Raw genomic sequence first — 26,555 nt, 5'->3', positions numbered from 1 at the left:
ACTAAGGGCTCATATACACGAGCAGCACGATGCCGACTGCAGCCGTTCAATTCAAATTCAATTCATGACTTGGATGATAAAAAATTTACGAAGCCGCTTAATATGGTCTTTTAGATGCACTAGTACGGGTGATGATAAAAAAATTAGAGCGAGTCTCACAATACAATACAATTTCTGTTTTCATTTTAGGTTCTTGACATTATCTGTACATGGACTGCATCTAGTATCTACGGGATTTGAGAACGATCAGCGAATCATAAAGCAAAGAAAAACCAAAGCCAACAACGGCCATTTTTAATTTACATTCTCTTCTCAGTACTGTTTTTATTTTTTGTAGTGTTAATGAATTATTGTGATTTGTGTTGCTATAATTTCTTTAATAAGAAACTAATTTAACTTAGTTTTTATTTAGGTAAGATTTAGTTTTGTAAAGAGTATTTCAGTTTTTGGCAGTTCTGTTGTGTTACTGTGAATAAATGCAAGTGTGTTGGGTTATTTTGTACCGGCGTCATAGGTTCAGTCAAGGTTGTAATAATCTATTCTTTGGCGGGAAAAGGATACGAAAAATTTGGATTATGGATATAAAAGGAAAATTTTAGTTTTTTTTTCTAATTTCTAATAATATATAAAACTTAAAAGTAAAGATATTAAAATGCGTTCTTACGTTAATCTAATCAAAACTCGAAACAACTAATGGCTTTAAGATACGATAAACATTTTTTATTGTTTGTTTTGCTGAGTGAATTATACATCATCATCAGAATGAGTTACGCCAAATCCAATAAATTGTTGACATATGGGAGTCGTAATAGGGTTTTGACTCTAAATCTCATATTTTAATTAGATTATTTAAGCAATATTTACTTGTTGAATAGATGTCAGGTGGTAGGCTTATAGTGCTGGACCGCGCTGGTCGCGATGCCAAGCAGTATGCCCTTTTAGAGGGTTTGGCCACCCTTGGCTCTGATCTGGCTTGTGACATCCGCCTAATGCTGCCAGCAGTCAGTCCCCACCATGCCACTGTTATGGTACAGGCTAATCAGGTAATTGACGAAATAAATATTTTGCATATCTATTCATATTAATAATAAGCCTTTTTCTTTCTTGTTTTACAATAGTTGATTGTTGCTATATTACAGTAACCAAAAATATTGATTTTTGTTAGTAGGTTAGCTTAGATTATGTTAGTAATATATACATATTATTTATTAATTAACAGGAACCCTGGTTTAGGTAAAGGCTCCACAGATGCCCATTTTTGTCGGTCTTGTGCTATGGAGTGCCAGTTTATGCCAGGTGATCTTTTCAGATCATCTTCCCACTGGTCTAAGGGTCTCCTCTTCCGCCTCCTGCCTTGTGGTCCTTTGGTGCTCTCGTTTGGTCCACTTTCTGCTAGACATTCTCACTACATGGCCAGTCCAATTCCATTTCAGCTTGCACAAAAGTTAAAGCATGTGTAACTTTAGTGACGGCTCTTATCTTTGTGTGACATATTTAGTCCGTTTTTATGTTTAACATGCTTCGTGTAGAAAATTTCCATGTCTGGCTTCCATAAGTTAAGCTGGGTAGTAGACACAAGTTCTTTTTCCCAGGTAGGTATAATTTTCTACATATTCTAAAGGGTTACCCTTGATAGTTATAGGTCTTATTTGTGTATTAGTCATTATCTTAGTCTTTGTTAGATTCATCTCCAATCCAACTTCCGCACTTGCTTGTTGTAGAGATTCTATCATGAATTGGGTCTCATTGGCTGTCTCTGACAGAAGTATCAGGTCGTCAGCGAACCTCAGGTGACTTAGGTAGGTGCCTTTTATAAAGCGTCCTGTTTTACTCCAATCTAACTTGTTCATGATGTTTTCGAGTATCGCTATGAAAATAAGGGGTGATAGTGGGTCCTCTTGTTTACCGTTCTTTCTATATGGAAGGCGGGGCCTAAAGTTTCGAGCTTTATTCTTCCTTTCTTGTTATTGTATATGCTTTTAATCACCTTTATCTATTTATCTGGCACCGCTTGTTCTTTTAAGCTTTCCCATATACTTATGTGTCTGACTGAATCAAAAGCTTTTTGATAATCAACAAAAGTTATGTAACGGAGTCTCTGAATCTCTTGATTTTTCTCCATAATTAAGTCAATGGTGTGGTTGTAGTCGAGTTCCCTTTTCTGAAACTTGCCTGGTCTACAGGTTGTTTTGCCTCTATTATCGGCCTTAGCCTATTATTTATAATGGACGCGAAAAGGTTGTATATATTTGGTAACAAACTGATTGGTCTGTAGTTGCTGATATTTTTTTGGATCACCTTTTTATATATAAGTACGATATCTGCTTCGGACCATTCTATGGGCGTTTAAGAACTTAGAAGTATAGAATTAAACAGTTCAGTTAATGTTTCTGCTAAAATTAGGTGAGCGTGTTTTAGCGATTAATTTGTGATGTTGTCAGATCCGGGACTTTTTTCGAATTTCAGTTTCTTTATTGAGTTTATTACTTCGGTTTCGTGGATTGGTTGTATAGTGTAGCAGGCTACAGTTACTGTTACAATTTCGTAACTAATTCGTGTTTGTCTCTGTAGAGTTTCTTGTAGAATTTAGTTGCTGTATTGACAATATCCGATCGATTTTTTAGGTCTTTATTAAGGTCCTTCTATCCAGGATGGGTTTGTTCTGAGTTCTTTGTTTGCTCTTTTTGAGCTACCGTAAAGCTGAAGGTGTTTCTCTATTATTTATATCTTGTCTATATTTTGCATGGTTTCTTTTGATATATCTATTAACCAGTTTGTACAGTGCGGAGTGTTTTATTTTTTGTTTGTAGAGTACGCTCTTGTAATATTTTTTATTATCTTCTGTATTAGGATTCGCAAGGATCAAACTTTATTGGATGGCCGATTTTATTTTGTCATAGGAGGTCTGTACCGTTTTGTTCTCTAGGCTAAGGTTGTCCTGATGGCTCCAAAAGAAAGTTTGATAGGTTTAATTTCTATTTTGTTATTTCATCCTTGTTTCTAAGTTGACCTGTCTTATTATTTGTGGAGTTGGTCCTATTTTTCTTTTGCGTGGTAAGCCTAATTTTACACCTAATAGGACGGTGGTCTGATGCGTAGTTTAGGTTCAGTTCTTCTATTTTTTGAAACAATTTTGGGTAATTCGAAAGAATGGAAATTCGAATGAATGTTATGTCCAAGTCCAAGTGATCGCCAAGTCCACCTGAGCTTTTGTTTTTTCTTGAAACAGGTATGTATTTATAATTGTTAATTCATGTCATCCCGAAGTTAACAAGTCTGACCTATAGAGGCGAAAGAAACGCTATCGTTCGATTTGTTTCGTAGCTAGATATTCGTTTTCCCTGGGGACTCCAACTTTTGCATTGAAGTCTCCCATTAGAATGGTGTGTGTGTCCTGTTTCAAAGGCGTTTTCTATGGTCTTATAAAATTCGTCAATTTCATGTTCGTTTGATTTGTCTGTGGGTGCGTATATTGTATACTTGATATCTTGTTCCCTTCAATGTTCATGTTGAGAGTTGCTACACGTTCTATTGTTCCTATGAACATTGTTTTTCAGCGACTTGTGTATTATGAATCCCACCCCATGTTGTCCGGGTGTCCATCCAATGTAGCAAAGTATAAAGGTGTTGTGTTCTTGTATTTTGTTTCCCTGTCGTCTAACTTCCGAAATTCCCATAATATCATAATTAATTTGACGTTGTACGTTATAATATTTAATTGGCGGCTTAACTTAGTGTGATTTTTCGAACTTTTCAACGTTGAGTTTGGGATTTGTATCTTGTTTTGGTCTAAAGAAGCTAAACATAAAAGGAGACAATATGGTTTATAAAGCAATATCTGCAAGTTGATATTCATCTTTCATTCATCAATGATGTTTACTTGATATCATTTCACCTAGCTCTGTGATTAGTCAAAAGCGTCCTTCACCTGCATTTTGCTATGTGAGGGCTGATATACAGCATGTACTGACAAACAATAAAATTATGGCTAGGCTTAGCCAATAAATAATTTACAAGAAAAATTAAATCAGACTTTGTTACAATGCTAAAAATGTTGTGCTTACAGACTGTGGTACAGAGTGTATCTGAAGGTGTCACTTTGCTGAATGATGTGCCTGTAAGTGTAGCTGTACTCAGGCACGGTGATATCATTTCTATGGGTGGACGGGCTCTACGTTGGGAGTATTCACAACCACAGCACAGACCCCTCTCTAAACCACAACCACGTAAGCATATATATGAAGAAATTAGTCTATAATACTATAATAAAAAATTGCTGAAACTTTTTTTTACAAAGTTCCACAGTAATAACTTAACTTAATAATTTGATCCATAATTTATTCAATATGTTGTTGTTGATGTTTAAATTAATTAATTTTCTATTTTAAAATTCTTAATTAGTAGAAAATATGTTAAAGACATTTCTTTGTTTCCCATTTACTGCAGCATTAGTAGCAATAAACAAAACTCGTAGCAGAGGCAAGGGTCATAGAAGTCGGTCCAGTGATCCAGTACTCCATGATACACAGGTTCATAATCAGAGAAATTCACTACCTGGTGAGTGAAACCGATTTAAACATTCATTATTAGTTCCTTTTATAAGATGTACATTAGATATTAAAAATAAATCAAAGGCGCTACAACCTTTTTAGGTCTTTGCCTCAGATTTCAGTATCAGTTTCATGATCATTTGTTAAATTAATAAGCAAGTAGGTGATCAGCCTTGTGCCTGACGCACGCCGTCGACTGGGTCTAAGGCAAGCCGGTTTCCTCACGATGTTTTCCTTCACCGTTCGAGCTATTGTTAAATGCGAACATAGAAATAAAATCCATTGGTGCACAGCCGAAGATCGAACCTACGACCTCAGGTATGAGAGTCCAACGCTGAAGCCACTAGGCCAACACTGCTCATTAGATATTAGACAGCAGTTAATACTAACATTTGGTCCATAAATATAAATGCATGTAAATCAATGGACAATTATTTTCATATAATTTAATTACTTGCAGCTTCCAGTAGGAAGCAAGTGGCAATAGTTCAACCGCAGAGAAGAAATGTAATGCAGGGTAAGTATATAAGACAAGCAGGGAGTAACAAAGGATTTGAGTACACATACATATTATGTTTCAATAAAAAAAAACTATAAATAATTTAATGTGAAACCAATTGGATTCTTAAAAAATATAAAAAATAAATGTTATTTTCTAGTCGGAATTTGAAAGTTTTTTGTGCTGGCCCATGCGCTGTAGTCTTGATAGCCTTACCCAGGGTATACAGAAATTATATTGACGTAATAATGACAGTTGAAAATGAACTCAATAACGTAGTAAATGTATTGTTTAATTAATCTACATTTTAATTATTTATAAAAGCATTTTTATTGGTAAAGTAATTCCTTTAGTAACTTAATACGCATATTTTTTTTAGGAGAACCAAGTAGCACTCCCGAATTGACTGATTCTAGTCAAATTGAAAACACGGAAAATGAAAACACTGAAGAAACAATTACGAGGTACTTTTATAATTATTATGATTAGGTTGCTATAAATGTTGTATAGATATGTTGTTCTCGCATGTATTCATAGTCTAATATACGGTAATTCAGTCCGTGATAAGGAATCGTTAAATCAATTTCAATTTTATAAATAACTATTTCATACAAATACATATTATGTACTTCTTAAATTAAGCTATTAGCGCCAATGACAGTTATAATTAAAGAATTAAGTAATAAAATTGTTTTAGGAAATCAGCGCGGCCTAGCCAAAAAAGTATCCAAACAAATACAAAGGCTTCAGAATGGATAGAGTCGCGTAAAAGCTCGAGAGCGCCTATCACACCGACACGAACACGGAAAACCCTCACACCGTCAGATTTACAATGTCGAACTAAATCTGCAACACGACCACAGAGAGACACACAATTGCGTTCAAAATCCTTGGCATGTATACCGTTAGAAATTGAAGGAGAAAAAACAAAGGTGACTCAAGCACCGAGACAAACTCAGTCGCGTTCCAAAATCCTAGAAGGAACACAAATAGAAACAAAATCCACAACTCGGGCGACTCTCACACCGAAAGAAACACGTGAAGTCCGGTCAAGGTTAGCAGTTACACCAAACGACACAAAAGTAGAATCCAAATCCGGTACACGGAAGTCCCTTACACCAAGAGATGCCCCATCAGAACCCGTAGAAGTTACATCGAAACAAACAAAAACTTCAATACGGACTACCCCGAGGCACACACAATCAAGTTCAAAAGTCGAAGTTACCCCATTACAATCAAGAACAGAAGCGAAATCAACAGTACGGGCATCTACGCCTAGGGAAACACGCAAATCGCGTACTTTGGGACCTGTGACCAACTCAGTTAAATCACGAAAGGCGCTCACTAAAAAATCTTCAGTTATACCAATACTATCAAAATCAGTTACACAGCTAGCAATTACACCGACAGAAAATCGTGACACATCGCGTTCAAGTGTACTTGCAGCAAGAACACCGTTGAATCAGTCGAAATCTTTGTTGCCACGTTCTGCGCGCACACCGTCACAAAGCACCTCAACATCTGTACTTAGTAGGTCTCGACTGACAAGTACGCCGAAATCGTCAAATAGACAGACACACATCCCAGAGAAGCGCGTACTACCACCACGAGCAAGAACGTTAACACCGCGGGCTCAACAGTTCGCGACAAACAAGTCGTCTCTTACGCCGCGGACTTGGCGCGATACATCGCTTCGCTTGACGGTGTTACGAAAGTCCCATAGGCCCGTCAAAATACAGGCACCTACTTTAATTGGTAAGTTAACTTCTTAGTACGATGCTCCGTAATGAGACAGATTTCTGTGTGTACGTTATTGATTATTGATTCTTTAGTATTCATCTCGTGTGCTTTTAATGCCGGTTTATTTAAGAGTTCTCCATTTACAAAGAAAAATCCACTATGTCCTCTGTGGACTTCAGGGCTGTGAGCACGCTTACCGCTAAGCTGACGTAACTCTTTCTATCTTTCTAGTTAACGTAATCTAAAGTAGATGCAACGTTATTTTTACATTCAAAAACGGCATATATTTTTCTCAATAGGAATATCTGATATTTCATCCAAACATTTAATTTGCGATAAAACTAATAGACAGAAATATTTCAACTTAATTTAATTTGGAAACATAACTGTAAATTGCAAATTATGCATTATCTAGACATCAACAAAAACTGACCTCATTAAATTGTTCATGGTATTTTTTACAATTACTCAGACAGAAAAAATGGGAAATGTATTGACGTTGTTATCACGACATTTATACGAACTTGAATATATTACCTTAACATTGTCCTTTTACTAATTTTAAATTCAATTCGTCTGGCTGTACTTCCTTTACGACGATTATAGGTAGCACTTCCAAGTAAAAATAAATTTAAAAATGGCTTAGAAATTTACAATTTCTTTTAATAAGATACTATTAATGTTATTTAAATTGGATCGCTGAATAATAAAAATATACAGTATTTAAATTGTGTATCTTATGACAATCATAATTACGGGATTTCAAAAAAAAAAACTACCTATGTTGTAATAATGAAATATTGCATTATGCATACACCTTTAGTTGCAAATCTAACTGTTTGCGATAAAGACGATTTTTACGAAACGAAACGAAAGTGATGACTAAGTCTGCGCTTGGGCGTCATTATTCGTTCACATTTCTTACTTTAAATACTCATTTGCTGGGAATTTATGAAGCAATATTACTTAAATATAATTATATTGTCTTCCATTAAAAAACTCGTATTCTGATAAAAAATAATACAGTTTTTAGTCTGGTTAAGTAAATGTTGTTAAATTATTTGTTATTGTGCTAATAGTGCTTATATATATAATAGTGCTGTTTTGAGAAAAAATATTAATATCCTTTAAATTACTAAAATGTTCTTAAGAATGTTTCGTTCAATATGTGATTATTTATCCTCATCCATAGACCACACTAAACAAGCTGCTTTATTGCTGATGACACGTCATACGAAGTCAAAGTCTCCAAACGCGGTATCTACTGTTGTGATAAAGCCATCTCCAATACCAAAATCAATGAAAAGAAGCTCTCGGGCACTAAGAGACAGCTTAATAAGGAAAGGAAATGTAAGTTTCAATTGCATTGTCTAAGTATCTTGCTATTCTTATGTTTAACCTATAAAATAATTTAATCTGTCCAGTCGTGTTTGACAACTATCACAAATTTTTCGTGCCAATTTTGGTAGAAAAGAAAGATGTATGAAGGATACTTCCAAAATATAACCGATATTTACGAGAAATTCAATAGATAATCGGGCCTTCAATAATTGAAACAACATTTAATCATAAATCTACAGTTAATTATTTTTTTAGTTATCTTACGAAAGCAAGAGTTTCTCATAGTCTTTAAGGAGTCTCCTTGTTTTACTACTATCTACTTTAAACAAAACTATCAAGTGAAGGCCAAAAACAGAGTTATTATTCTAATCTTGATTATTGTGAAACATGTATATGGATATATACATAACAATTATTTATAAATTGCAGACTTCTGTGCTAAGTACCAGCGACGAACTTTCAACGCGAAGAAGTTTATCTTGTCAATCTGCAAGAAAAAGTGCTATGAAATCTACTCTTAAGGATCCAAGGAGTGGACGGAAAACGGAATCAATTAAATTCGATCTTAGCAATCTAGAACATGATACTAAGTACGATCGATTATCATCCTCAGTGGTCACTGTGGATACAACAAATCAGACTTTTGATAGTATATCAAGTCACGGCTCACCGTCTTCAAGAAGGTCCATACATTCCAGAAGCAGTCGTATCATCGAAAAGACTTTGGGTAGTCCTATGACGGTAACTGAAACTCCCGAAACTTCAATCGCTACCTCACCTAAATCCAGGTCTTCGCGTGGTTCTCTAATTGTCCAGAAAGCTCTTGAAGAAACTCTTAAAACACAAAACACATCAGGACAAACAAATCTAACAAAAACACTAAGTCCACGTGCCGAAAGTTATTCAGTAGTAGACTTGGTCTCTCGCGATTCTAATGCTACGGAATATAACACGATTGATTCTACACCTTTTGGAACCCCTCGAAGTCACAGAAAATCCAGATCTTTTGCTGTAGCGTTGCCTTCCAGCACACCATATAAAGTGCCGATAAATCTAAGTTCGAAATATGAGAATGCCAATGACACACCGCCACACGCAGAATCACCTGAAGTTATTACACCCCAAAATGATGAAAATAATAAACCTGTTGCGAGTACTAAGGTTTCCAAGAGGTCTCGTAGCAAGTCTAGATTAAACGATAGTGATCTATTCCTATTGGAAGACGAAGATTCTCCGAGAACATCGAAGAGAGCTGATAAATCGGCTACCACTTCTTTCGACGTTTCACATTTGAAAAGAAAATTATCCCAAAGCCTCACCGAGTCTGATGAAGACTTAGATAAAATTGACAAAAACGTATTTGCCAAGGCCCCTAAGAATAGTTTAAGTAATGTCAGAGTAAAAGAATTATTTGCTAAATCACCGCAAAATGACCTACGCTGTGTTTCGGGATTAAAGACCTTATTCAAATCGTTGAGAAAGCAAAATACACCTAAAAATACTCTAGAAGATGTAAAGGGAGTTAAAAGATTATTTAGAGAAAAGGAAAAATCACCTAAGAATACACTGGAGGACGTAAGTGGAGTTAAAGGATTATTTAGGAGGAGTCCTCGGAACGAATTGAGGGTTTCTGGAGTAAAGGACGCTTTACATATAAAATCGCCCAAAAATGATTTAAGTGATGTGCGCGGGGTGAGGCGTTTATATCGACTAGAAAAAGAACGATATAGCAGCAACGTAAGCGGAATCCAAGAAATTTTCAAAGAAACTTCAGAAATGGACACGACATTTGATCTACTAATGAACAAGCCTCCATTACGGACCTATAAAGCAGCGAGTGCGCAGAAGATGAAACTTAAACAAAAAACACGCCAAGCAAAATCTTTGTACGATTCGACTTCGATACACGTGGATGGCTGGATGAAGAATAATGAAATTAAAGTGTATAGCGAAAAAAGTTTGCCTCTAAAGAAAAGGTCGCTTAAGACTTTAAAATCGACTCCAGTTAAAGGCAATGTGACGCTGAACTCCACAGAGTTATGCCAAATCTCTCCTATCACTAAGCCAGCACGTCTGGATACAGCCGAGTATGTTGTTTTTTATTTTACTTTGCTCTTTGTACTATTTTAATATCACAATTCATCATTCTATGAAATAAATAAATATCTATTTTCAGAACGTCACAATTGATTGACCACACACTTAACATCAGCGTTAATAACAGTTCGGTATCACTCGGAAGGACGTCACGATCCATAAGACAAAATCGCAGCGCGTTGAAAAATACTACATTTACTATTAAAGACACTATTACTGAAGAAAAGCCGTCCACGTCACTAGTGACTCACAAAAAATCTCCAGTTGTCAAATCGTCCAGAAAAACGCGTCAACCACGGGTCCAAGAGCAGTCAGATAGTGCCCAAAACCAAGAAATTTCGGAATCGAAGGACCAAAAATCAAAAGAAACTAAAACTACTCGACGAACAGTCAAAACGTCTGAACAAGAGACGGCAACAACTTCAGTACCAAGAGCGACACGTTCTAAAGCAACATCGCCACGGAAATCCAGTGTTAGACGCGTCTCGATTGTAGTTAAACCACCAATGAGAATGACGCGTAGAGGCAAAATCCCGGTAATAGAACAAAATGATAAAGCCAAGAAAACAAAGGCGGGTCCTAAGCAAACTGAGGAAATGTTAAAGGCAAAGGACACTGTTAAAGGCAAAGCGCGGGTTTTGACGAAACTAACACCAAAAATTTCGAAAACGAAAAGAGTTTCCATTGTAGTTCCGGCGAAAACCGCCCTCGCTTCAGCTAGGAAAACTCGAAGTAGAGTGGCCGCTGTCAACAAGGAAGTAGCACAAGCTAAGAATAAGGTATTTATAATATTTTTTATTGTTGTAATTATTTAAATAGAACATTTGAATTTATTGTATTAATATGTATTAATCAATGTATTTTGAATTAATTATTAATACGTATAATTTGTATTTACAAACCGCTGACTGCAGAGCTGGTTTCCTGGCTCAACGCATAAGTATCGCAATAGAGCGAGGAAATGCTGCCAACGTTAATGGTACACTATCACGGTGACCAAACTTTTAATTTTTTAATTATTTTTAATATTACTTTGTAGGTTAATATAAATTGTAATTATTTAATTTAATATTTTTATTAACATGATTTGAACGACGTCAGCGCTTTTGGTAAATTCGTGATATTTATTCATATAGATAACGTAGTGTATACTTTATTACCATTAATAAAAAGTAAAATCAAAGTTTGAACCAGTTCTAAAATCGTAAGACTAAGCTGCTAAGTATTTTGTTCTACAAGATGCTTGTATGGAGTGGTTAGACATAACATATTTTCATAACAGCGAATTTGATCCAAAGACGAAAGATTACTTTAGTTAAAATTCCAGTAATATTTTTTACGAAGGTATTAAGTAATGTCAAGTATGTATTTTTCTGTTCAAATTAAAACAGAATTTCCTTGCCAAATTTCAATTACCTTTTATGTTATACTGTCAACAGTGCTACGTCATTATAGTGCGACATTCGAAACCATATAACTATGAATTTTGTAAATGACGTATAGAAAATAAGAATTATATTAGTACGTATAAATTTCCACAACGGTTTTCATATATATATATATGTTCTATTCACACATTGTCGTAGGCTACTAAAAGGACTGTCGCAACCGCTAAGACAACTCGTAAGGGTAAAGCTGTCGAAGTCGAGCCTCCTGAAAATCAAGGTTAGTAAATGTTTAAAACGGACGAAAAATATAAAGTATTTTTATTGCTAATACATACTGCGTATCCGTAATTGCGATGTGAATGTGTATAGATTAAACATTTATGTTCAGCTATTATTTCAATAAATATGTAATACACATATTTTGTTTGTAATTACGTCGTATTTGTAAGAGAAAACGCGATTGCGGTCCCTTGAGCTTTCCCTTATCCAGGTATAACTGTATATATGAATCGAATATTAATGCGGTGAAACCAATTCGTTATTTCTACGAAACGTGATTTGTTTAGTTATTGATGCATTTAGATTCAGCAAGGCAATTTATTATTACGCGTATTTCATATTTGACATCATCATTTACGATTTATAATCGTAAAATGAGTCAAGGGTAAACTTCTGTTGACTAATCACAATAAATCGTAACCCTTCCTTCCTTAAACTAACATTTTAGGACAACCTAACCGCCTAACACAGGTCGAATGTCCATCTTTTTGAGTTTCAAGGCCTATAATTCTAAGAAGTAGATAAATCTTCTGCAGATATAGTATTTATAATGACAATATCTTTACTAAACAGTTATAGAAAAACCAAAAAGAGGCAGAAGAAAACTAACTGAAACGAAAAACCCAGAAGTTGTGAAGAATGAAATTGAAGTAAAGACGCGAGCTAAAACTACTGAAAAACCTGTTATTACCAAAGTTGAGAAGAAAACTCAAAAAGGAAAGAAGGTATATGTAAAGAGTAACTGTTTTATGTTGGATTGCGCAAACATCATATTCGGGTCTAACATGGCATTACGGGGTTCGATTTTCTGGTGAATATGACTTAATTGCATGGACTGGAAAATATTCGCATTTTAGATCACAATCGTGTTCAAATCCTGAGGATTGAGATTTTTACAATATTTTTATGTAATCTTTGCATAAAACCGTTTTCATTCGGTATTTTTGATTATTGTTAAGTCTGTTAACATTACTTTTTATTATTTAACAGGAGGTCCCAAAAGCTAAAGAAACAGCGCCGGCAAGCCGGAAGAGGAAATCCCCCGAGACCACTCCTGTTGAAAATGAAGGTATATTCACATATAATTTATAACCTTTAGCATCCGCTCGTCTGTATTAAATTAGGACAAAAATCTTACAATTTATCAATCACAATAATTTTGCACTCTTTAGAAGTGCCAGAACTGTGATCACAGTAGTGTAATTAAATTAATTTTACAAATTGACGAAACTAAATATAATGCCTGGCCAATGAGTTAAGTCTCGACTCTGAATCTTACCTTAAGTTATAATTTAGTTTTACCTAACCTAACCTCGTTCAAGTAAAGCTAGTTAAATTATAATAGTTTTATATTAACTGAAAACTATAAATCAGATATTGAAAAGCCAAAACGCGGAAGAAAAAAAGTGGTTGCAATAGCTGTCACAGAGGTTAAGAAGCAAACTGAAGTGAAGACGCGAGCGAAAGCTAATGTTCAGGCTGGCTCCAGTAAAGGGGATAAAGTAGCTCAACCCAAAGGAAAAAAGGTAATTCAATTTATATTATTTTGGTTTAATTTTTTACATTAATATGTTTAGTGTATCAATTATAATAATAATATAGCATTTATATTCCTATATATATATCCTTATATTTATATTTATTTAGTTCGGTGTGCCTCTTGGCTCCTCTAACCCTTTCCACTGTTCTCTTTCATTTGCGACTCTTCTCGTGGCGTTGTTGGCCACTTCTTCGGATTCTGTCTCTAGGGACCCCTTCCGCCAATATTTTGCTCCAATTTTCAGGGCTTGCAGCATATGACCGGTTCATCTCCATTTCATTTAGTCCATCCATTGAGATTTTCTGTCACACCTGATATATCTAGCTGCGTTTCTTTGCTTGTCTAATTTTCTTATTCTCAGCATACTTCTTCCCATGACTTTTGGCAGAAGGCTCTCTAACCAGAGAGTGTCCAAGTTTTGCAGCCATAGGTAAGGCTGGGTATAATACAAGCTTTTGCTCTTTATTTTTTTTTTAAATCTGTTGTTTTCATTATCTGTGTCCATTTGAATATTAAATTATCTATGAAATTGTTCAAAGAAAGATGCTATCTGTGACCAAGTAGACACTATAATAAAAGTGAATTACACTATACTTAGAGAAATATTAAAATGCAATTTAATTAATTTAGGTCGCTCCAGCTCAAGAAACAATAGCGCCATCTACAAGTCGTAAGAGGAAATCTCCAGATGTCACGCCTGCTAAGAAAGGTAATTTTGCATAACGAACAGATAGCTGAGATTACATTAGAAAAAAATAGGCCGACGTCGTATAGGACTCCCAGTTTGATGTGGGTACTTTTGTACTAGTAGTAGTAGGTTAATCTATAATAAACGGATTCCGATAATTGCGTAATAACCTGTTCTCATTATATAATGTGTAGTAGTTAAAATTTCGCGTGTAATAATTGAATACTAGTTTATTCATTTATTACACAGGAAATTAAAATTAAAACAAACCCTTTTAGTGCCATACAAGTTTTACCAATATATTGGTATATAATATTTAAAAAAATACAACATTTATATGAAAAAAAAATACAAGATTCTATAATAAAAAAAACACAGAAATTGAATACTACATATTTACTGTCAAAACGAGCGCTTTCGCAACGATGGCATTTTTCTAAAATAGCAAAAGCAGCGCGTAGTCGTTCCATGGCACTAAAAATGTTAATAAACTATGGTAGAGCTATTTACATTATGTTGTCTTACATGCATCGTCAAATATTTTTTATATTCGTTTGTTAGCCACGACTTATATTTATTTAATTAACGGTGAAACCAGAGACAAAATAGTTATCTACTAATTTTCTTAAATGCATGCAAAAGCTCTTTAATTAGAAAAATTTAATGACCGCAAAAAAGACTTGTCTTAAAAGTCTCGTTATCAGGCCACGAAAAAGTTAACGATGAAATTACAGACAAAAACGTTATCCAATAATTTTCTTTTTCAGAAACATCTGTAACCGCTAAGAGGCGAAAGGCAGCCGAAATTACTTTGCCGGCTCGTACGACACGCTCTAAAGCTGGTAATTCATAAATTTCGCATACAATAGCTACTTAGTGTATGTTTTACCGTTCGTTATTGGTACGAATCGTGATTTTTTAAATTATTGACTTTTTTTAGAGTCTCAACCAAAAATGCGCGGCCAAAAAAGATAAAGGTCAACGACGCTGTTTAATGTTAAGATCAGTACAAATTACATTTAAGTCAAAATTTATCAATTTGTGTTCGTTGTAAATTTTATGATTATAATTGTGGAGAGTTCTTAGAACGTTTAATTATTTAGTAGTCATTTATGGGAGTATTGAACTGACAGATTTCACGGTTTTACGTTATTTTAATGTTATGTTAAAAGTCCTCTCATAGAGGCTCGTTTTTAAAGTTAAAATTGTGTAACGTGATTAAATAAGGTATTACTGTTATTTTAAAAAAAATCAATCGGAATTAATTATGTTTTTATCAAGATATGCTCAATACATAATCAAGTTCGCTAAAATTTCTCTTTCCAAGGAGTGAGTTAAAAAAATGTTGTAGTTATTTTCATTAGCCTTTATATAATTGGACATAAGTTTGCTTACACTAGCGTTATGTTTAGTAATTATTATCTACTTGTAGTTTATTTCTTTAATTATAACACTTTTATTTTTATCTACTATTACATTATGATTAAGCATTTTATCTATTTTTGTAACAATTCAAGCTCATCTGCTGACTGTACTTTAATCAAAACATTGCCAATTGTAGGGTTAAATAGTATTTTTGTATCGTTTTAAGTAATTAAAGATATTTAACGTGTTTATAATTTTTATTTGTCTTCCAAATTCCTTATAATATTTCTTTTATTAAACAACATTTATCTAGGTTTTCAAAAGTAGTGCGATTAAACCGATTTTGCTCAAAAATTGATTTATTATATAATTTACGTGTTAAGGCAAACTTTTTCATATATTTCGGGGCAACAAAGTACAAGTGACTTTGTTCGTGAAGAAGCCAAAACGATATTTCACAGTGGATAAAAATATCTCGCTCTATATTTTAATAATAAAAAATATTGCTTATATGTAAATGTATTATAAGTATACAGCGAAAACATTAATGGGACCTAGAATGTGAATCCTCTATTATTTTTCACCTCTGAATCCCCTAACGGCTCGTATGACAGATTTGTTTTCATGTTATAGTTTTTGTTTTTTATTCACTTGTTATTTTAATCAGAAAATTTCAGATGCTAATTTGGTTGAAAACGCTCACATTTTTTCATATGTGAAAAATAATTTTTATATTTTATTAATTCTGATAGCAAATAAGGTTCTGATATCGGTACCATACATATACTGAAAGAAGAGTTCAAAAGAGAGAAGCTACATTATACGGACGTGACACAATTATATTTCTGTATATAATATTTGTCTAAGCTTTATGCGATCTCGGCATTGTTAAAGTTGAGTCAGATTTTTATATCCTGCCCATCAGAACATAACAGAATTTACCTTGCAGACCAACTGATCATGAAAACAGAGCACTGAACATAGGAACTAATTATGGTAATTAAAGAAAACAAAAGAAAGAATTTGTCAACAATTTATTTTTCAAACATTTACATATAATATAGGAATGTTATTTAATAATAGGATAGAACGATATAATTATATACATTTACACAAAAGATAAATAATCTAATGTACGTAAAAAGTATAGGATACTTTTCCGTTATAGAATGAAAAAATATATATGTATTCATATTTTTATTTACCTACGTATACTATCGTAAAAGAGAAAAGCTTTAGATCTGGGTAATTAACCATGAATTATCAACATTTTTTTTAAACAGTACGCAACCTGCATCCTTTTGAAAGTGAGAGAAAGTATTTTTGGAAGTCAAATGAGTTAAGATTTATTGCTTTATTTAATTTTGAAATAAGATTTTATCTATTACTATACCTAACTGACCATGTATTGAACGAACTTTTCGAATTTTCGTCGTGTGGAGAAACTATTGTGGGTTTTGTTAGGGAGTGCTAACTAATTGAATCAGATCAATATTTTCTATTCTAATTTATTTTGCCGCACAGGTCCGGCCAATCTAAATATATTCGTCAATAAATCTGCTAGAGCACTAAATAACGTTTGGTTAGTGGTAGAAGGCAACGCCACGGTGAGAGTCCGTAGTTCTGCCCCGCCCCCTCCACTTCCCTCTAACATAAAGCCCTTTACACATTTGAGCACTAATTCCGCTCGTCTGATGCACCACGACATTGTCATTTCCTGTTGAAAATTTGTTTTTAAACAGGACTTTCTTTACCCGTTACATATAAAAACATTTTAAGTGAATATGGAAATTAAATTGGATTTATTTTAATCGTTACAAATGAATATAATAGCTGTTTCAAGTAAAATTAAAAATTCCAATTTAACCGATTTTCATAGATTTGTTTGTATAATTAAATCATGTATGTTAAAACAGTGTTGGCCTAGTAGCTTCAGCGTGCGACTCTCCCTAAGGTCGTAGATTCGATCCTCGACTTTTTCAGACGGTGACGGAAAACGTGAGAAAACCGGCATATCTCAAATCCAAAAATCAACGACATGTGTCAAACATGGCTGATTGCCTTCTTGTCTATGAAATAGAAATGATCAGAGGTTAAGACAGATATAGGGTTGCTCCACTGGATTATTATTATTACGTTTGTATGAAGTAAAATTCATACCTCAGTTAAGTCATGTCTAAGAAGCAATGGTAATGCAATAGAAGTGACGTCATTACACGAAGCCGACTTTAAGATATTGCGTAACGCGAGAATTGCTGGGTGACGAGACGTCATATCACCTGAAATAAAGAAAAATAACGTAGAAAATACTATTACAAAGTGATTCATGTTATAAATGGAGAAGAGTCGGCCTAGTGCCTCGTAGTCGTGCGTTGATTTTTTCAGGGCAACAGGAAAACGGTCACACGATGTAACCTCATTACCATGGAGCTCGCAAGTGCCTTGCCGGCCTTTTAAGAATTGGTACGCTCTTTTCTAGAAGGAGCCTAAGTGCGCAGCTGGTAAATACTGCCTTAAAAACAATTGTGTAACGACTGACGCCGAAGGTATCACCTAGACGTCAGTGGAATTTCGTATTGTACCTTAACGTGCGATGATGAAACTCAGCTTCAGGTAATACTGTGCTGACTACCCCACCTGATCCTTTTTCCATTTTGGTGCTTGGATGCATGTGATAGATAGTCTTCGTAGTTAATTTAGAAAACAAAGGGACATTTGAGTTAGTTACAGTGTATTTTGTGAGCATTTTTCGGATCATATCGGCTTCTATTGGGTTAGTTAGATATCACTCTAATTATAATTGGCCCCGAATGGCTGTGAAGCTTGGACTATAAAAGAGCTACGGAAAATTTCGCTTTGAAATGTGGACAGTGTCTTAAACTATGAAGTTCTTAAGCGTTTACGCAAATAGGTAGAATTTGTGCATACCATCAAGCAGAGGAAAGTCTGATGTCTTGGCTACATCCTCCGTAACCGGCAGTATCGACATTTCAGACCATAATGGTAGGCGCAAAAAGTCTTGGCTACGGAACATCTAAGAATGGAAGGCTTAAACAACTCTTTAGATTAGCAATGTACAAGGAGAAATTTCGGCGATTGACTGCCGACCTTCAGTAACTGAGGAAGCACCGTGAGGATCACTAGTGTAACTTTGAAGATAAATAAACAAAACATTTTAGCCTTTTGGTAATTAGACCGTTACTAACCAGATTTCATCTGCTCATCATCTATGACGAGATGATAGACCAAATGTGCATCCGCCAAATTGCTGTGTCTGCTTAGATACACGTCCCCGGGCTGCAGCGAGCGTTTGACCCGGGCGCTTCGCCCTCGCCCGTCACCTGCTACACGTTCTAAATTACGCTTTTCTGCCTGAAATTTAAAACATTCTTTAGTTTCGCCAATCAGGCAGAAACCCTTTAGGTTTCTTGATAAATTTGAAATTTTGACAATTAGGTCGTTCAGACACAAATTGACGGTTGCTGTTTCTATAACCTGTTTCCTCACAAGTATTAAATGCGTAGATAGAAACAATTTAAGAAATTAATTGTCGATCCATGATTCAAACGAACAGGGTTGAAAGTAATGTTGCACTCAAGGTAGGCCAAGCGTTCTCTACGGTAAGCTTACGGAAGTATGTTACACTCACCGGTTCCTTTACTTTTTCAGCGATATCTCGTAACTGTATCTCAACGTCATCGAAGTGATGTTCCGTGGCCTGCCTCGCGAGGGCAACGAGAGGTGAACGTGACGGCTCGTGCTCAGCCAATAGTACTACAGCTGATAGGTCGTTTGAGTACAATCCTAGAGCTGGTTGGGCGCGGTTCCATGTGCCGCTGTGGGGTAAAAAAGGGAGATTAGCTACTACTTAAAAGATCTAAAACTTGGTAAAAAGTAATGATGAATTATTTTATCGATTATATTTACATTTACTTACATAATATTACTTAGGAGGAGGAGAGCATTTTAAAATTTAGATGAGCTTGGTATTTATGATAACCCTGAGGGTTATAGTAAGATTTGTCAGGGAGTATAACATTGCTTACTTATACAAGGAATGGAAGCGAATAGTACTGGAAGTAATTGCTTACAATAAATCATTGTAGGTTTAAACAAGAACTTGTTATTGCATTAATTTTGATTCTCTTCAACTGTATACAGCTAATCTAATCCGACATTACTACTTAATATAATTTTTAGACTAACCTATCTCCTCGATTCACAGAACACAGATCCAAAATATCAACAGCGACTAGTCGTATATTGTGTGTTTGTTTGAGCTGTGATCCTAGATGTATGGTAAAACTCTCTTCTAGCCTTGGTGGAGCCGGTTGAATCGGCCCAGGTAAATCTGGAGGGAACATGCATAGTGGAGAGTTACTGAAAAAGAAATTTACAACTTTAACTTTATTAATTGGTTTATGTAACATTATACATTAGTAATATATCCATGAGTTATATTTAAATTAAATGTGACAGTCTTCAATATCTTTAGGTTTATTAATGTGCGACTAGAGTTAAAAAACTAAAATTAAATAAATTGCTGGTGTAAATCAAGGTACAAGATAATTACTACATGGTGATACAATACATACAATATTTTATTCAACATGTGTCCCTTCAATCTATAAGCAAGTATTAATTGCCCAAATAATATGAATATTTTACTGCTTAATCTGATTTTATTGAATGTACAACTGCAGAAATTATAATTCTACATTAAACCACTATGCTCACACTGATATATAACATGTTCAATGTAGATTATATTAAAAAATGCTATACAAATTGCAGAACCTAAATTTTTGTTACAAAATACCTGGGTGTAGCATTTTCATTAAGCTGATAGTCATCTAACGCAGTCATCAGCCAAGCTCTATGAGCTGCTCTCTGAGCATGTCTTAAAGCATCCAGTTGGGACTCCCAATGGCCAGCTGCTACACTTTGCTCTTCAAAATGCTTTCCAGCTAAAGCATTAATTTCCTCTTCTGTTGTTGAGATATTAAGTAGTCTGATTTTATCTTCCATTTCTTGAGTTTGCCTGTTGTTTTAAAATGAAACTGAATAAATAAAATGTAAATACTATTTATTCAATATTTTTGCTAAAGTTTTGTAAAAACAGTAATTGCAGGAAATGTTAGAAGAGATTTAAAGTAAAATCCGTTCAATATATAACCATTATTGATGACATGATAATAAATAGACATTAAATATTGGATGCAAAATATATTTTTATTAAATAGAAACAAATTTAAAATACCTTTCAGTAAGGTTTTTGATATCCTTATCACGGTTTTGAATCATATTCATAACTGTCTTGGCATAGGAGCTTTCCACTTGCAATATTGTTTCTAATGCTGGAGAATGGACTAATTTGTGATAGGCTGTTGCAAATACTTCTTCATCGGAGGAGCCCTTCTGTTCAGCGAATTCTAATACATTCTCTTTGAAATTTTTCTCCCACCCTTTGATAATTCCCTCAATATTTAGCTCTCCATTTTTCAATTGGTTTAGTAATTTTTCATCTCTTTCATTGTGATAGTTTTTAGTTTCCTCAGCAATAAATTCTGCTAACTTTTCATTTAACTCTGAAAATTGTTAATAATATTTACAATTAACTTAATATGAAAGCAAGTTTTCATGTATGTTGTGGTGAAAACTAAATACCCACTTTGTATATTTTGATGTCTTAGATTTTTAGTCAAACCGGCTTAGAAGATTTTCTGCTAGTAGAGTGCTTCATTTAACCATTTATAAAACCATTATTGATAGTCATTTCTATAGAGCTTTATATTTTTTCTAAAGTGATTTTAATTTGCCATAATTAATGTAATTGTGTACGAAGAGTTATACATACCGTCTTCCAAGTATACAGGAATATGAAACATTTTTAACACACGTTGGACCAGCTCACGTGAAGATCCTTCGTAAGGAATATCCACGGGCACTTCCAATTTAAAAAGAACTTCTTTATTTGTACATGTAGGAAATGAGAATTTGAATGTTTTCGATACGTTTTCACCTGCCTCAGTCGTCATCATCAGATAATTAAAAGTATCTAATTTACGAATTTATTATTTAGGCAATTCTTACTAAAATAAGTTAATCATAATTTATAAACACCCATAAGATGTGGGCAATAACAATCAATCAGCTGTTTTTTTAGTTTTTATAGAGGTATTCGAAATTTCATTATTATTTTACGATTAAAATCATAAATGACAATTGACATTGTTGCAAAGTAATCTATCAATTGTTGTATTTCGTTCAATTTGGAACGCCAAGCTTTAACTGTGCAATACAAATTAAATTTCACAAATTGAAAATCAAAGAATACTTTTTGTTTTTTCAATAAAGTAATTGATATCGTTGTTCAGTTGTGTTTTATTATAAAATTAACGTATTTCGTAGTTCACACATATTGAACATGAAAACGTACTTTTGAAGCTCAATGAAATTAAATTTACATGTACCAGCCTACCACAGGTACCAACACTGTATCTTAAATCCGTTGTTTTGTGGAAAAGGATACTTTACATTACAGTTATCTTAGTTTAACATCTACAAGTTGCGTTGCCAAGTAGAATAATAACGTAGTAGGTGAAGTCTTTATTGGTTGGAAGACACTGTCTCACGCTGGTAGTCGTGTATGTACGTACTTTGAGGAGGTGGCAATGCTCGTTTTGTTACATGCCGTTTTTATTGCTTAATGCTTGAGAGTTAAATTATTTTAATAGTGTACTTTACACTGCTATGTTAGTTTGTCACCTTTAAGCTATATAGTCTGTAACGCACATGGCGTAGCTCGACCTTGGGTTGTATATATCTATGAAAATGGAATAGATCACTGTAAAAATGTGTTAGTTCCTCCCCACCGTGGAGGTTACAGGAGATCAGGCAGTCATATTATTTATTCCGAACAGGCTATTTATTTAGCTATCTCATGTATTGTCTCCTAATATGTGTCATGTGGTTGTGTGGTGAATAAAGACAAGGTTGCTATCAACTTGGCTATAACTTAATTTAGTCAGACTTGATACTTTATTTGAAACAAAACATAAATGAATACATAGTATTCCTAGCCCTCGTCTACCGTCGTTTGCTTTCACAAGCCCGTGATAGGGACAGTTGTACACGCCATTCGTATAGTAGAACTATATTTTCATTATATATAAATTATAAAATGGAAACAATGTAACATAGAGTAATAAATAAAAAATAATTCGGTTCGCAACGCGTTTAATCCGTGCGGACCTGCGGTCGGGTGGTCAACCTCTTCGTAGTGGAATCAATTTACGCGGCTTCACCGCCTTCCTCATCCTCAGCGCTAGCGGTCAGCATGGTGATAAGCTTCTGGGTGTCAATGAAACCTTTGTCGTCGATGTCCATCTGGTCGTATGCCTCATCGACTTCGTCACCGGAGAACTTGTCGCCCCAGGTCATGAGTGCGTGCCTGAGCTTCTCTGAGTCGATTCTGCCGTCCTTGTCGAAGGTTTTGAAGGCGTTGATGACAACGTCGTCATCGTCTGATCCTCCGGACATGCGGTTCGCGAAGAGTGTGAGGAGCTGGGTGAAGTTGATTGGGCCGGAAGCCTCACCAACCATCTCATCCAATTCCTTCTCGGAGGCTAGTCTGCCGAGGGAGTCGAAGGTGGCGCGGAGGTCGCTCTTACCGATGATACCGTCCTTGTCGTGGTCCATTAGCTGGAAGGCCTGTGGAAGAGAAATAGTCAACAATTAGCAGTTATTTTATTATGCACAACACCATACATTTGTTGACAAAACAAGAAGACATGCATTAAATAATCATTTTGATTATAATTCAGATGACGTATGTTCAATTGTTACGTTTCCACGAAAATCCTTATAGTTATTATATTATTTGAAATACTGGACGTCTAAGTACTAGATAAGAGTATATTATACAACTAACACTAGTTTTGACCTGCGTTCATTACTTCATGTGAAATACCGTGATCTTATCATCAATAACAGTTACCTCTTTGAACTCAGCGACCTGCTTCTGTGAGAACATAGAGAAGACATTGGATCCAGTGCGCTTAGCCTTACGGCTGCCACGGGAAGATTGTCTCTCAGCGGGGGCTGCTGCCTCCTCAGCGGGCGCTTCTTCTTTCGCCTTCTTCTTCTTGATCTTCTTTTCCTTATCCGCCTGAAACATTTAAGCTTGTTTATTAAAAATATTTTATCACAGGTTACCGTTACCCGAAAACAATTAAATTTACCGTTGAATTCTGTTAACCCCAGTTTATTTAGTTAAGTTCTGTCAATAGCGACGTCAACTAAAACCTTTTTTTTACTTTACGTGAAAGGAAAGCATTTTTAATTTCTTATTGATCCTTATTTAAGGTTTAATTCATTATAATTCGAAACATTAGATGTACTAGTCACTTCCCGTTTTGGCAGGCGCCTTTATTTTTAGGACAGCTCAGCTTACGCGCCCATCTCATTTCGTTACGTAAATTATACCGAAATAGAATCCACTTAAAAGACCAGATTTATCTTGAAATATAGTCGATACTAGAGCACTTTCATTTACTTATTCAACTATAAAAATTATTTACACTATTTCAGAACAATTGTACCTACTTAAAATCTTAATTTTTTTTTCTTTATTGTGATTCCTTAGTATTCTCTATTTTAATTTCTTATATTTTGTTATTTAATTTTTAATTATGAATATTTTAGATATTTTAAGAAAAAAGTAAAAAGCATAGTTTCAAAACTTTAGAATTTGAATATTTGTAGTTGTTTCATTTTAATTTATCTTGATCGATCCGTATATCTCATTGAACTCCAAGTATTGGTGTTATTAAGATATTGTCAAACGTCACTTCACTATCACTTCACAATTCACTACACTTACCATTGTGTTGAGTTTGTTGATCGACGGAAGAGAGACTGTACCGTTCGGCAGTCCCACCCTGACTCCGAGATGTTGCTCCCGTTTCAACTACCAAGCTTTTCCCTCCCCACTTCCCTCGAGAATCCGTTCCCGGCCAATACTCCATTCCATATATAGTTCGCCAAATCAGAGCTATAGGAGTATCAGAAAGCGTCCGTGAGCTGATCCAGGCAGCCGCGACTACGAAAATAATTATCGAAATTCGATTGTATTTGTAATAGATCTTTTTAGCCCAGCTGGGCTAATTACCTCTGTTATTTGTGCGTTAAACGAATTAAAAGTTTTCTATTTTTTCTATTTTTAGTTTTCGCGTGAAAACAATAGTAATATTTTAACAGTTTTTATATGTATTTATTTACATTCCTATATAATAACTATATTTCTTTTAATTTCTGGAAGGATTTTTTTCTTAAATTAATCAGTGGTACTACAACCATTTTAGGTCTGGGCCTCAGATTTCTGTATCTGTTTCATGATCATTACAAGTAGGTGAACAGCCTCCTGAGCCTGTTACAAGCCGTCGAATTTTTGGGTCTAGGGCAAACCGGTTTCCTCACGATGTTTTCCTTCACTAATCGAATGTTAAAAGCGTACATAGAAGAAAACCGTTCATTGGTGCACAGCCGGAAATCGAACCTACGACCTAAGGGGTGAGAGTCGCAAGCTGTAGCCACTAGGCCAACACTGGTCACTGCGCTGCTTTTTTCTTAAATTAGACGTAAAAAGTTCTTATCGTTTTTGTTTTCACTGTTAATTTATTGAGGACTTACTCTTCAAGAACTAATTTAGATAGATAACAAAATTAAGTTTAGTCCTATTAGAGAAACATTCTACATCTATAATATCTTTGATTACACTTTTCATAAATTATACTGACTTAAAAGACACGTTATCAGTCTGACCAGATGATATATTTAGGCTTTCAAGCACCTATAATAATATATACCATATATATTATTACAGGTGCTTACATACATATATTTTTTACACACGTTTATACACAAACTAGTTATTAGTTTATCGGAAACTAGTTATTATCAGATATTATAGATATACTTATAATGTATTTAAAAAAATGTTTTATAAAAGTGGATTCAGTCTTCCGTCTTCCTCCGATTTCTGGAGGCGACATATGATCGGATGTATGTTAAATTTATTGAAATACCTGTGTCAATACCCTTAGGCAGCTTCAAATCTATAATACTGTGACCAACAACCATCGTTTCAGACTTTTTGCGTGACCCAAACATAAAAGTCCTAAATCTTTTAATATATCCAAATAATAGGAATTGGAGATTTTATGTGAGTGTAGATTACAAATATAATACGCACCTTGGTGACCAATACTGGTGTTAAAATTAACACAGTCCGCCCAGCATATCGTGATAAAAATAGTACGTTCCATTTGTTCTCTATTTATGTCCTTCAGACTGTACTTCTTTATAACTAAATTATTTATTATTTTTTTCGAATAACTAAGATAATTTATATATAAAAATACAATACTAAAGATATAGCCAAAGATGGAATACATTATATTTTCAAAAACCTTCATTATATTACTATTTACAAAAGGAAAAAAATTGTGAAATTGATTCAACCGATATTTAGTCCCTATACAGACAATTAGCAAGAATGGCAAACGTACAAAATGGCAAATCGTGACATGTTTTTCATTTTAAATTTTATCTATTCCTGCCACTAATGAAAATAATGGAAATTCAAAAACGAAGGTGGGAAGTTTCCAAAACAAGCTGTTTACAAGACTTTGAGGATGGCGTACTTGGGAGGTAGCAATAGCAACGCTCTTATTAGGACTTGGGGCAGACCAGACAATGAAATAAACACTGCTGATATAGTTTTAAAGATTTACGTTTTTATCATTATTTTAGTTAAATTTCTAGTGTTTTATGTAATTTTTGATAATTGTGAACCTTCTTGTACTTTACCCTCAGTAGATATTTTTTATTTTTCCATATTTACCTGGTAGAAATCGCTTGTTAGCAGCGATAAGGCCGCCGGTTTTCTAATAACTTATGTAACCTGATTTTTGAATTGATGATCAAATATCGCATCAAAAAAGACCAATAGTTTTTTGCCGGGTTCAGAATCACGGATTACAGGGTTGAGAAATAAACACAGTAT

The 26,555-nt window shown here is 34.5% G+C and overlaps 3 protein-coding genes across 3 annotated transcripts; 1 reads left to right on the top strand and 2 right to left on the bottom strand.

Moving 5' to 3' along the window:
• The first annotated feature begins 285 nt into the window (after nucleotides 1–285).
• On the top strand, nucleotides 286–15,709 carry LOC123720219. The gene is made up of 17 exons (XM_045676758.1): nucleotides 286–412; nucleotides 876–1,043; nucleotides 4,067–4,226; nucleotides 4,447–4,557; nucleotides 5,011–5,067; nucleotides 5,429–5,513; nucleotides 5,747–6,804; nucleotides 7,982–8,139; nucleotides 8,560–10,217; nucleotides 10,307–11,006; nucleotides 11,814–11,892; nucleotides 12,468–12,619; nucleotides 12,885–12,963; nucleotides 13,269–13,420; nucleotides 14,065–14,143; nucleotides 14,890–14,964; nucleotides 15,063–15,709. The coding sequence occupies exons 2-17, from the start codon at nucleotides 876–878 to the stop codon at nucleotides 15,095–15,097; spliced, it is 4,806 nt and encodes a 1,601-aa protein (XP_045532714.1). The 5' UTR covers nucleotides 286–412; the 3' UTR covers nucleotides 15,098–15,709.
• Nucleotides 15,710–16,556: 847 nt separating this feature from the next.
• LOC123720608 (protein C12orf4 homolog) lies at nucleotides 16,557–21,680 on the bottom strand. Its single transcript, XM_045677296.1, has 8 exons — nucleotides 21,345–21,680; nucleotides 20,748–21,075; nucleotides 20,307–20,528; nucleotides 19,694–19,867; nucleotides 19,137–19,323; nucleotides 18,694–18,859; nucleotides 17,648–17,766; nucleotides 16,557–17,204 (listed from the first exon to the last, which is right to left on the bottom strand). Exons 1-8 carry the CDS (start codon nucleotides 21,526–21,528, stop codon nucleotides 16,986–16,988), a joined length of 1,599 nt encoding a protein of 532 aa, XP_045533252.1. The 5' UTR covers nucleotides 21,529–21,680; the 3' UTR covers nucleotides 16,557–16,985.
• A 1,029-nt stretch (nucleotides 21,681–22,709) lies between these two features.
• LOC123720521 (myosin regulatory light chain 2) lies at nucleotides 22,710–24,498 on the bottom strand. Its single transcript, XM_045677165.1, has 3 exons — nucleotides 24,372–24,498; nucleotides 23,487–23,657; nucleotides 22,710–23,200 (listed from the first exon to the last, which is right to left on the bottom strand). The coding sequence occupies exons 1-3, from the start codon at nucleotides 24,372–24,374 to the stop codon at nucleotides 22,781–22,783; spliced, it is 594 nt and encodes a 197-aa protein (XP_045533121.1). The 5' UTR covers nucleotides 24,375–24,498; the 3' UTR covers nucleotides 22,710–22,780.
• Between the last annotated feature and the right edge of the window lie 2,057 nt (nucleotides 24,499–26,555).

This window comes from Pieris brassicae, chromosome 2 (assembly GCF_905147105.1).
Source record: "Pieris brassicae chromosome 2, ilPieBrab1.1, whole genome shotgun sequence".
NCBI classification, from domain to species: Eukaryota; Metazoa; Arthropoda; class Insecta; order Lepidoptera; family Pieridae; genus Pieris; species Pieris brassicae.
The sequence above is the reverse complement of the archived record's forward strand: the minus strand, read 5'-3'. Positions and strand labels throughout refer to the sequence as shown.

What these genes read in the sequence shown, in the direction of transcription:
- LOC123720608 (XM_045677296.1), bottom strand. Translation starts at nt 21,528, where the DNA reads ATGATGACGACTGAGGCAGGTGAAAACGTATCGAAAACATTCAAATTC. An exon ending in TCCTGTATACTTGGAAGACG is followed by an intron (nt 21,076 to 21,344) that starts GTATGTATAACT and finishes AACAATTTTCAG; the next exon opens with AGTTAAATGAAAAGTTAGCA. An exon ending in AATGAAAATGCTACACCCAG is followed by an intron (nt 19,868 to 20,306) that starts GTATTTTGTAAC and finishes TTTCTTTTTCAG; the next exon opens with TAACTCTCCACTATGCATGT.
- LOC123720219 (XM_045676758.1), top strand. Translation starts at nt 876, where the DNA reads ATGTCAGGTGGTAGGCTTATAGTGCTGGACCGCGCTGGTCGCGATGCC. An exon ending in GAGAAGAAATGTAATGCAGG is followed by an intron (nt 5,068 to 5,428) that starts GTAAGTATATAA and finishes TATTTTTTTTAG; the next exon opens with GAGAACCAAGTAGCACTCCC. An exon ending in AAACTCAAAAAGGAAAGAAG is followed by an intron (nt 12,620 to 12,884) that starts GTATATGTAAAG and finishes ATTATTTAACAG; the next exon opens with GAGGTCCCAAAAGCTAAAGA.
- LOC123720521 (XM_045677165.1), bottom strand. An exon ending in AGGTCGCTGAGTTCAAAGAG is followed by an intron (nt 23,201 to 23,486) that starts GTAACTGTTATT and finishes TCTCTTCCACAG; the next exon opens with GCCTTCCAGCTAATGGACCA.